Genomic DNA, 11,264 nt, shown 5'->3' on the forward strand with positions numbered 1-11,264 from the left:
GCGACACCTCCACCACCACCACCACCACCACCACCACCACCACCATCGCTCCCTCTTTCTGTGTGTTCCATCCTGACAACGACGGAGGCGTCCCCACCGACAACAGAGCATGAGTCCTCGGCTCAATTTCTGAGACGGACCGAACACCGACATGGCGTCGTACCTGGAGGTGAGGACGCGTTCGCTACGACCACGTCCCTAATGAACTAGTTGCGAGGGTGTGGTAGAGAACCTTATGTCCCCGTTTGGACCAGCGGCGTGTGCTTACGCCGTTAGAATCAGCTTTTCAGCTATGACACTAATGTTTTTATAAATGAGTTCTCTTCTAAAGTCTGTGCGTTAGTGTTGAGGGGTAAACAGGTGGTTGAGAGGCTGGGGTGTTGCCATGTTGCCGATGCAGTGTACCTTTTTTAGATTCAATCCTCATTAAATTGTGTTTTTATTTTAAAGAATGACGTGAACCTAGCTAGGCTACGTGTTAAGCTACTAAACTACAGTAGTAGTCTCTCTTACTGCCTGATTTGATTCAGTTTTTCAATTTCCAAATGGTCTCCCCTAATCATTATATGAAACTAATACACCATTCATTATGAGTCTAATTGTTTGAAATTGTATTTGAAGCTTCACAGGGCACAATTGAAATGTATTAAAAAAAACAATGAAAACAATTGGTATCTGATAGCCACGCCCAGTACACGCAAGAGTTTACTAGAATTTCTCCCATAATAATATAAAACCATAAAACCACTATGGCCGCATGTCTCAAATCGAATAGTCATCCCTTGTTTGTCAATTGACTCCAGACCCAATGAGTGATAATTTCATCTCCAAAACAGGACGGCTGAATATTTTAATGTGGTTCAAGTTGTCTTTATTTCTCTCCATTAAGATCGCAGATGACGAAAAGGGCTTCGACTTGGACCTTTTCTGTATGCCCAGACATTACGAACAAGATCTGGACAAGGTGATCATTCCTCATGGACTCATCATGGACAGGTGAGCTGTTGTCTGGCAAGAAAATGTGCATATCATGAACAAGTAGGTGTCATTTTATAAAGTGAAACCCATTTACTATCTTGATTGATTACACTCTGTGACATATTTCAATCCTTTATTTCTTGCTAGTTTGATGATTATGGTTTACAGGTACACGAAACCCCCAAATGCATAATCAGATCATAAACTCAAAACACCTGTGGGACAGTAGTCTACACAATCATGTGCAAGAATGCTGACTTGATCATTGGCAGGCTTTGAGAGGATTGTCAAGCAAAATTTGTTAAGTGTGGACTGAGGCTGGAGTCAGCGTATAAAGCCACCAAGCACAGATGAATTGTAAACAGGGGCTACCTATGTTACATTCCTCATGAAGCGTCCTACCTGGACTATGTGGCGAAATAACTGGGTCATCCATTCATAAAGATTGCCGCACACAAAAATGTTAGCGGAAGTGAAATGTGCGTATGCATCTTCCTCCAAAAACGTTGGTATTTAAAGAACAATAATATGTGGAAAAGAGTGCATAGCGCTATGCATTCTTTCACCAATGGGTTGTATAGCAACCCTATAGTCATCTTTACACTTGTATTACCCAATATAGTACTTTTTTCCTTGCTAATGTCTCATCAATGTAACATTACTGACACCTAGTGACCAGTGTAGAATACTACAGCTCGTCACAACATAACTTTGATATTTGTATTTTAGTTCATTTGGCCCTTTTATGCTTGAAAATGATCATACTTTTTGACTGATACCAGGCCAAAAAACAGTGATTCATTCAAACAGTATATCTTCAAAAACCATAATAGAGTGAAGATGGTGCTGGTGCTGGTGCTGGTGTTGGTCCACATTTTATGAAGACTAGTCAATGCAGCCATCCAGCAGAAAATTTTAAAGCACTCCATGTTTCCTTCTACTGGCAATCTTTATGAAGATATGGAGTTCACTTTCCAGCAGGACTTGGCGCCTGCCCACACCGCCAAAGGTACCAAATGCCGCTTCATGGACTCCCAAACTCCGAAGTCCATAGAAACCAAGTATTGAGTGCACAGAAAAGAAAGTACATTTCAGAAACCTGATATTCATTCATTCATTTTCTACTGCTTTTCCTCACGAGGGTCGTGGGGGGTGCTGGAGCCTATCCCAGCTGTCTTTGGGCGAGAGGCGGGGTACACCCTGGACTGGTCGCCAGCCAATCACAGGGCACATATAGACAAACAACCATTCACACTCACATTCATACCTATGGACAATTTACCTAGCATGTGGGAGGAAACCGGAGTACCCGGAGAAAACCCACGCATTCACGGGGAGAACATGCAAACACCCGAGGGTGGAATTGAACCCTGGTCTCCTAGCTGTGAGGTCTGCGCGCTAACCACTAGACCACCGTGCCGCCCTAGTTTAAAATATATTTTTTTAATTGATCTTATGTAACATTCTGATTTTCTGAAACTGAATTTTGGGTGTGTTTATCTGTAAGCCATAATTACCACAAAAAATATGGCTTTCAGGTGCAAAATAAATGGAACTAGATATTCAAATTTGTGTAGTCCACCTGCTTTGAATTTGCCTTTGAAATCGCGGGTCATTTACACATCATGGATTTGAATGAGTTTGGATGGGAAAAGAGAGCAGCTGCTGGGTAAATTGGGATTTTAGTTAACAAAGAAGTCCACTTGTGTTCAACTAAACCAGTCCTCGTAGTTTTTGTCAATGAAGACACACTCTTGGGGAAAGTTGGCCAGGGAAGCATCTTTAATAGGTAATAGGAAACTGGGCATTGTTGACCTTAAGTTGTCCTTAGTGCCATAAATGCTGTAATTATAATTATAGCTGGGCCGTTGATTTGGGGAGTTAATTGGAAGCAGCCGATAACTGGAGAGAGGCTGTGTGATTTCTGAAGTCGGAAAACTCATTTATTAAAAAAAAACAGCTACATCTTTAATCATGAAATTGTCGTACATGAGAAACGGGAAAGGAAAACTCAGCTCTCTTTGACCACATGGCCATTTAGGAACAAATGTGTTGCACCACACAGGAGCAAGAGAACCACTGTTGTAGTAGCGGTATGAAGCAACCTGCTCAGGCAGCATTAGTACGGCAGGTGAGTTCATTGTAAAGAACACAGTGTAGGAAGTGTCAAACATATGACACCAACAACTGACTAATGGTAATGGTAATGAAGTAATGGTTTTATTTCATTTGAACATGCATCAGATTACAATTGAGTGCATCCCATAATCAGTTCACAGTTCCACATGTCCAAAAGGAGTAGGAAGAAGCAAAGCTTATTAAATCCTACCCCTCCATCTGGTACTTTTACAATCAGTAACTGTTACATTTGTTCACTTCCTGCTTTCCTAATATACATATATATATTTTTTAATTTATTATTGTTTTATTTTATTTTTGTCACTTACCGAAGTACGAGGTGATATGATCATACAATGACATAATGGTTACCATAGTAACTGTCAATATAGTGATATATATAGCACATCATGACTGGTTCAAGACTCTTCAAGAATCCTGGTATTTAGCAAACATCAACTGCTTGTATTGTTTCTTGAATTGTCTCATCGTTGTGCATTGTTTGAGGTCCTTACTCAATCCATTCCATAGTTTGATTCCACATACTGAAATGCTATGGCTTTTTAACGTAGTCCTAGCATATAAGTGTTTCAAATGTAGTTCTTCCCTGAGATCACATTTCTCCTCTCTTGTAGAGAAGTATTGGATGACATTTTTAGGTAATTGGTTGTTTTTAGCCTTATGCATTATTTTAGCTGTTTGAAGATTAACTATATCAGCAAGTTTAAATATTTGTGATTTTAGAAATTGATTATTAGAAATTGGAAATTGTGATTTTAAGGAGTTAGTATGTAGGCGGCATTATGAATTATCCTAACTGACCTTTTTTGCAGTACATTTAGCGAGTGAAGATTGCTTTTATAGTTATTAGCCCATATTTCCACACAATAAGTAAGATATGGTAGAACCAGAGAGCAATAAAGAGTGTGGAGTGATTTCTGATTGAGAACAAATTTTGCTTTGTTCAATATTGAAATATTTCTGGCTAGTGTAACAAACATTTTAAAATGCTTGTACAGAAAGATAAAGTTATTGGATTTTTGCCAATCGTCTGAGACTTTGCAATCTGTTTTGTGTGTCAGGACTGAGCGTTTGGCCCGCGACATCGTCCGTGACATGGGGGGCCACCACATTGTTGCTCTATGCGTGCTGAAGGGCGGCTACAAATTCTTTGCCGACCTGCTGGACTACATTAAAACGCTGAACCAAAACAGCGATAAATCTGTGCCGCTGACGGTGGATTTCATCAGAGTGAAGAGCTACTGTGTAAGTTCATTGTGAGGTGAGAGATTTATGGGATGTACTTGAAAATGTGAGGAGCGAATGAGACGTGCCAGCACAGCAATGAAAAGTGCTTGAGGAGAGGGCTGTTCTAGCTCATCCCAAAGGTGTGTAGTGTCTTTCGTCCACGGCACACTTTTCCTCAAACGCTACTTAGATGGGGGCTGCTGAAGGTCGAGTCTGAGTGAGACTTGGTCGCATCAAGTATTTCACAGTAAAAGGGGTTTCAAGTATTACAGAACAATAAAGTGAACTGATATATAGTTCTCATGAACAGGTTCTTCAGGGCTTCTGTCTTCCCAGCATGCCTTGCGGCACTTGTTTTGTAAAAAGTAGTGAAAGTTACATACATGTTTACAGTTAACATAGCTGTTATTTGCTATTCTCCATAGTACTAGTAGTAGCCTTTTGTCTGTTTACTTAACTGTTCCATGTTCTGCTGTCATTTCTGTGTTTGCACCGTGATTGTAGTCTGTGAAACAAAAAAATCTAAAAAAAAAAAAATCTATTAGGACCCCTGAGGTACAAAATGTGGCTGACTCAATTCCAAACAGGCGCACTCTTTTAACAGTAAGACCTCCGTGTCACCCTTAGAATGACAAATCAACCAACAGTGTCAAAGTCATAGGAGGCGACGAGCTGTCCAGTCTTTCCGGCAAGGTTTGTCCTTCCCTTTGTTACTACCAATGTCAGATTAATCAATGATTAATCAATGAATTCAGTGTAAATGTGGTCTCCAGTAACGATTTCTTTTGTCACTGCAGCATGTTTTGATAGTTGAGGTAAGATGTTCATGTTTTGAAGTGACTTACTTACTTAGTAAATACTTGATAAATAAACATTCTCTCTTCACCAAAAGGACATTGTGGAGACGGGCAGGACAATGCAGACGTTGCTGTCCCTGCTAAATGAAAGCAGACCCAAGATGGTGAAAGTGGTGAGGTAGGTGGAGCACGAGTGCATCCAGAGAGCGTGCATGTGAGTGCTGCCCGCTGCTCTTAGCTAATGGACACAGTTACTTTCAGTCGGCGTGTAGCGGCTTAAGAGTTAATCTCTACTAAGAGAACGAAGAGAGGCCATTTCTCTGTGAGCGGGAAATGTGTGGAAGCTTTGTAGCTTTCCTCTGATGGGTGTAAAAATAGCATTGTCTTCCTGGATATACACCTAATGCTTTTATACACAGACAGGGCATCTTTCACGAACACAGCAGACAAAAACAAATAGCTAGACTAAGACTCTTGATTTCAAACGGGAAGAATGAAAAAAAAATCAAGCTTTTTCTTTGGTTAATTTGCTTGATACCCTTTGACCCCAAAACAAGGGAGCCACGGCGCTAATTTTAGAACTGATTCAAATGTCCTGCAATGGAAATGACAATCTTACTTAAAAAAAAAAAAGTACTTTAAGCACTAAAAGAACCCTGGTTGCAATCCACATAGCAGTGCAGATTCCTAATAATAGTATATTATCATTCAATGCTTTATTTATATCCGCCTTTAAATAACATCGCCTATTTGATGACACCTTACTATACAAGAAAAAACTAAAATATTTTTGAAACATTTTAATAAAATGTATTTAAAAATAGTTTATAGTGGTGGTTGTAACACATTTTGCTGGTCAATAATTTTGACTTGAATTTGATATTGGAAAAAGCGGTAGAAAATGAATGAATGAACATTTTTTGAGACCTATTATTGTCACGAGAGGTGTAATTCATATTTCAACCACAAGATGGTACTCAAGTATATTTGACCTGTGCCTGTATAGACTCACCTTGTCTCTGTTAAGCTGAAAAACAACAACACTCCAATAAAAAGTACACACACACAGTTAAGTGGTGTATTATTAAACTAATGACGGAGGTCATATTTGAGCTGGGCCTCGTGTCTACAGTCAAATGTTGCTGATTGATCTTCAACACGTCTTTTTCTACTCGGTCACACAGTTTGTGAATTTCCGTTTGTGACATACATGTACGTTCTCCCGGGCAAGTTGTACTGTCAGTCAAACATTCCAACAGTTCTCCAAATGTTAGCCTTTAAACCGTATTGAAAGGTTACATTTCTTTTGCAGTGTAGCTAGCGACACTGTCTGTGAGCGCACATCAAACTAAACGCATCAGTAATAGTCGACTGAACCTCCACACTGGAATTGTGGCCTTCAGCTTAGAAACTGAAAAATCGCTTTGCTAAATTGCTAACTGCTAGTACTGTGTGTATCCACTCACTAAGTAGCCCCACACTTCATAAGAGGGTTCACTCATAGATAGAACCAATGCGCACAAACACATGCAGAGTGAACCCTCTTCTCATCCAGCCTGTGCCGTACAGTGAGACGAAGAAAAGGAACATCAAAATTATTATAAATTAATTCCCCTTGGCCATCAGACTGCTCAATGCCAAATAAGCCCCTCTACCTGCCCACACGCAAAACTTAAAATTATTACTTATTACTTAAACTTATACTTACTTAAATTATTATTATTTATTCAAAATTATTTAAATTATTTGTTCAAATTACTGTTTACACTGTACATTGTGCATATTTGATGTCATCTATTTATTCTCCACATTATTGTTATTATTTATTATTATGTGGGAGCCAGGCAACGACATTTCGTTGGAAATTTCACTGCTGTGATATTGTGCAATGACAAAGAAAGTCTATCTATAAAAATAAAAAAAAAAAGAAAAAAGATGTCATTAGTTCCTGTTTTACTTGCTGTTTGCAGTCTCCTGGTGAAGAGGACCCCCAGGAGTTCAGGGTACAGACCAGATTGTGAGTACCTACTGGCATATTTTCCTCATGTAGTAATGTAAATGCTGTGTATTAATCCTATTTGAATCCTTTTGAAAAGGCTTTTAGCAAGCAGTTTTATTCCTCTTCTCCTCATCAGGATTAACATTAATTTCAGGAAACTGCTTGATCACCACGCCGTGTGGCTCTCTGCTGTTACATAATGCTTTTAGGTTGTGATCACCTGATCAAGATTGTCCCTTAAGAACAGTTGCTAGCACTGCTTTCACTTACTGCCACTCTAATTAATCGCGTATCATTCAATACAAATATTCCACCCTCCTAGAATAGTTGTTTTTGATGCAGTAACTTAGCCAGTTTTAACATATGTTTACTGCAGACATCGGCTTTGAGGTGCCTGACGCCTTCCTGGTGGGCTATGCTTTGGACTACAACGAGTACTTCAGAGACCTCAGTGTAAGTCTGCAGAGCTTGTACCACCCAAAAAAGGAAATAATGAAAATAGAATTAATCTGTTCTACGGTAGAACCTATTACACTGTACCGGCAATCTTTGAAGTCACCTTACCTGACATATAAATGTCAAAATAAGTAAACCGCTGTATTCTACAACTAAATTAAACTATTAAACCTTTTGACGACATGTGGCAAAGACATAGGCGTGTTGGCATGCTGACAGCGATTTAATGTGTAGCGCTTTGGAGCGTGTTTAACTATCATACAAGTGTAAAAAGAAGTTAACCATTGTATTGATACAACTTTTTGACCATTGATGAGGTTGGACAGATGCAGATGCGTGTTAGCATGCTGAATGCCATTTCATGTCAATTTTCCATTTAAGAAAGATAAAAAAGGAAGGAAATTTATGGGAAACTATTTAAAAGTACTCATGACACCAAAACACTTGTTAATTGCTAAATACAAGGATGAAGAGTCTTGAACCAGCCATGATGTGCTATATATATCACTATATTGATAGTTACTATGGTAACCATTATGTCATTGTATGGTCATATCACCTCGTACTTCAGTACGTGAAAAAAGAAAAACAAAAATAAAAACTATATTAGGAAAGCAGGAAGTGAACAAATGTAACAGTTACTGATTGTAAAAGTACCAGATGGAGGGGTAGGATTTAATAAGCTTTGCTTCTTCCTACTCCTTTTGGACATGTGGAAATGTGAACTGATTAGGAAGATGGAAATATAAAAAGTAAAAAACCCAAAAGATATACTATCGTGAAAAATCGACATTTCTCATGCTCATATGCCTAGTGCTGACGGAGGCTAACGCTGTGCTATTCCTATCCAGCTTGTTGTGATGTGCCTGCTAGGTGGCTAATGTGGAATGTGCAATGTGTTGTAGGGTGCAACAGTAAATTCAAAGGGTCGTGTTTGATGGCATGCCATGTCTTGGAGACGTGTCTTGAAGACGTGCCTTGCGGTCCCTGTTTCAAATGTGACTTTTTCGTAGTTATGACCGCAGTATGATGAAAATGTTTAAGGCATTATTTTTTTCACAATATTTGTGGTGTCATGAGCACTTTAAGCAGCAGTGTGATGGAAAAGAATGGCAATGTATGAGTTTTGAGTTTCCCAGTATGCATGTAGCTAGATCACATTTTTTTTAAAAATTCATCCAAATGTACTACGTATGTGTCCAGTACACATTCCCAGATAACCATAACTTGTATGTTTGAACAGCACATCTGCATACTGAATGACGAGGCCAAGGAGAAGTATAAAGTGTGAAGCGATGAAGAAGCTGTCAACCACTCACGACTGGGACCACTGTGATGATCTTCCTTAATTCTTTATTTTTCTACACGGAAGAGCCCCAAAAATGTGCTTGTAAATTTAGAATTACCATAAGAATATGAATTCCCCAGTCCTCCTGACTGAAAAGCAAGTGGTTGATTTGTTAATTATTGGGTATTATTTTTGGTTGTCTGATGTATTTATTTGTTGTTTAAAGGTTTTACCTGTACATTAGATTTATCTTTTAATATGAAGAATGTAAGTCATTTGTTGCGGCTCATGACTCAGGCTGTACTGTATGTTCAGTGAGTAAGTCATCTCCTTTAGTTTGCACATATTTAATGTCCATGTACTGTATCATATTCACTTTATGCCAAGTGACTGAAGGCTGATTGAGAACCTACATACTGTTATTGTTTTATTTCATAAATTTTCATCATGGATCTGCAGTTGAAACAAAGAATACTACTTCTTACTGCACATATTCAGGTTGGCCAGCAGAGGGAGCAATAAGAACTGAAGAGACTATATTGGCTATATTATTTATAATGAACACTATAGATAATATATAAAGTTTTTTGGTGAATTCATTTGCAAATACCTAGTTTTTATTATGTTAAATCAAATTGATCCCATAAATTGTCACTTGAATATAAATTTGTCCTAATTTTTCATGGCACTACTCCCTAGCATTCCACATCATGGAAATGGATAACATAACTAATGTATATGTAAAGAGGTAGTATGTATTAAGTCATTACAGGACGTTTTTAACTATACAGTGACGCTAACTGGGACACGAGTATGGAAACGTAAGAAAAAGCATCATTCCATTCAATACGCCGGCTAGAGGACGTTGGAAAATGTTTGGCCACTACGGTCATCCAATACGCTTGGTGGCGCTGTGGGGGGGATTGCTGGCTGTTCCCAACATTTGGTACTCGTTTCATGTTTATCGTTGTGTTAAGTAAATATTTTATTTTCCTATAAAAACCCAACTAAAGTTATTAATGATATTAATATATATACCAGTGTTTCTTGTTTTAAGCGTTACTAACGCCACTCCTGCATGGCGGTTTATGCTAGCTGGTCGTGACTTCGCACCGGTTTGCTAACATGGCAATCAAAATGGAAACCATTGCTGTTTTTGAACAGTTTGACGTCAGAAAAGTGGAATTAATGCCGATACCTGAGCTGAATAAAGCCTCGGTGTTGGTCCCTCTATTTGTACGAAATGGGAAGCTGCATACGTTGATGACTCTACGTTCCAAGCAGGTAAGAAATACAAATGCGTTATAATTATTCGTTGGTAAGATATTTATATATATGTGTATGTTAGCTAAGGACCAGTGGAGGCGAGGTATGTTTTCCTGGTGGTAAAAAAGACCCCAGTGACAAAGATGAAGTGGAAACGGCCCTGAGAGAAGCTCAGGAGGAGATTGGTGTACTTCCTGGTGATGTCCGCGTCATATGCGCATTGCACCCCATCATGAGTAAGGTGCTTGGTCATGTCTACGTCATCGTCATACTGCACTTTATCAATAAGGTACCATCATTTTGACTTGTGTGTTCTCTCATCTATGAACAGAACAACCTGTTGGTGACCCCAGTGGTTGGCTTCATCGAGGAGTCCTTCAGGCCCAGTCCAAACCCTGCAGAGGTCAGTGCTGTGTTCACTGTCCCCTTGGACGTCTTCGCTTTTAACAAAGACCACTTTGATGACCTTGCTGCTGTACACGCCGCAATGCCAACCTTCGCCGTTGACTATGTGGACCCTGACACAGGAGCCAAGTATCACATTTGGGGTCTGACCGCCATTATCGCCTTTATTGTCGCCGCCATTGCCCAAAAGACCAAACCCGATTTTGATATTAATGTGGAAGAACTACAAGTCATGCTCACACGACACCTTCACCAAAGACTGAGTAAACTGTGAATTGTCCTTTTATTTTCTGACATCTTAAAGAAGGTAAGATGTTGCAAAATGGGAAATTATGGAAAAGCAGTTATATTAAAGTGATGTCAAATTATGGAAGTTATATTAGAGAAAACTTATTTGAGGAATAAAATACTTTGGAAATGTTTGCAATGCAAATATTTATTGTAAAAAAGTATTTCCATAAGTAATATTTTCTGACAAACCCTTTTTTTTCAAGTTAGGAGTGCAAATATTTTGGTTTTTTTATTAAAAGTTAAAATGTGACATATTTAGGTGAAATATTTATAAGTTGATATATATATATATAAGTTAATATAAAATTAAAAAAAAAAAAATATAAATATTTTAATATTTTTTTTAATGGAGTCATTAAAAGCACATCTTTTAAAAACTACAAAAAAAACTTAGAGATCTAATTTTATTGGGGCAAGG

General features: G+C 38.6%; 2 protein-coding genes across 3 annotated transcripts; both read left to right on the forward strand.

The window, feature by feature from the left end:
• The first annotated feature begins 25 nt into the window (after positions 1-25).
• On the forward strand, positions 26-9,483 carry hprt1l (hypoxanthine phosphoribosyltransferase 1, like). Of its 2 annotated transcripts, XM_058074567.2 has the most exons (9): positions 26-169; positions 890-996; positions 4,179-4,362; positions 4,972-5,037; positions 5,142-5,159; positions 5,237-5,319; positions 7,112-7,158; positions 7,517-7,593; positions 8,840-9,483. In XM_058074567.2, the coding sequence occupies exons 1-9, from the start codon at positions 152-154 to the stop codon at positions 8,885-8,887; spliced, it is 648 nt and encodes a 215-aa protein (XP_057930550.1). In that variant the 5' UTR covers positions 26-151; the 3' UTR covers positions 8,888-9,483. The 2 variants fall into 2 exon arrangements, with proteins under 2 accessions (XP_057930550.1, XP_057930551.1); XM_058074568.2 differs by lacking the exon at positions 7,517-7,593.
• A 143-nt stretch (positions 9,484-9,626) lies between these two features.
• Positions 9,627-11,053, forward strand: nudt7 (nudix (nucleoside diphosphate linked moiety X)-type motif 7). Its single transcript, XM_058074566.2, has 3 exons — positions 9,627-10,168; positions 10,233-10,391; positions 10,482-11,053. Exons 1-3 carry the CDS (start codon positions 10,010-10,012, stop codon positions 10,827-10,829), a joined length of 666 nt encoding a protein of 221 aa, XP_057930549.2. The 5' UTR covers positions 9,627-10,009; the 3' UTR covers positions 10,830-11,053.
• The last annotated feature ends 211 nt before the right edge of the window (positions 11,054-11,264 follow it).

This window comes from Doryrhamphus excisus, linkage group LG1 (genome assembly GCF_037039965.1).
Source record: "Doryrhamphus excisus strain RoL-2023G ecotype Guam linkage group LG1, RoL_Dexc_Guam_v1.1, whole genome shotgun sequence".
Lineage (NCBI taxonomy): Eukaryota > Metazoa > Chordata > Actinopteri > Syngnathiformes > Syngnathidae > Doryrhamphus > Doryrhamphus excisus.

Excerpts from the sequence above, each read along its gene's own strand:
- hprt1l (XM_058074567.2), top strand. Across the intron at positions 7,159-7,516 it reads TTCAGGGTACAGACCAGATT|ACATCGGCTTTGAGGTGCCT; the intron begins GTGAGTACCTAC and ends TGTTTACTGCAG. Across the intron at positions 7,594-8,839 it reads AGTACTTCAGAGACCTCAGT|CACATCTGCATACTGAATGA; the intron begins GTAAGTCTGCAG and ends ATGTTTGAACAG.
- nudt7 (XM_058074566.2), top strand. The coding sequence starts at position 10,010 with ATGGCAATCAAAATGGAAACCATTGCTGTTTTTGAACAGTTTGACGTC. Across the intron at positions 10,169-10,232 it reads TGACTCTACGTTCCAAGCAG|CTAAGGACCAGTGGAGGCGA; the intron begins GTAAGAAATACA and ends TGTGTATGTTAG. Across the intron at positions 10,392-10,481 it reads TGCACCCCATCATGAGTAAG|AACAACCTGTTGGTGACCCC; the intron begins GTGCTTGGTCAT and ends ATCTATGAACAG.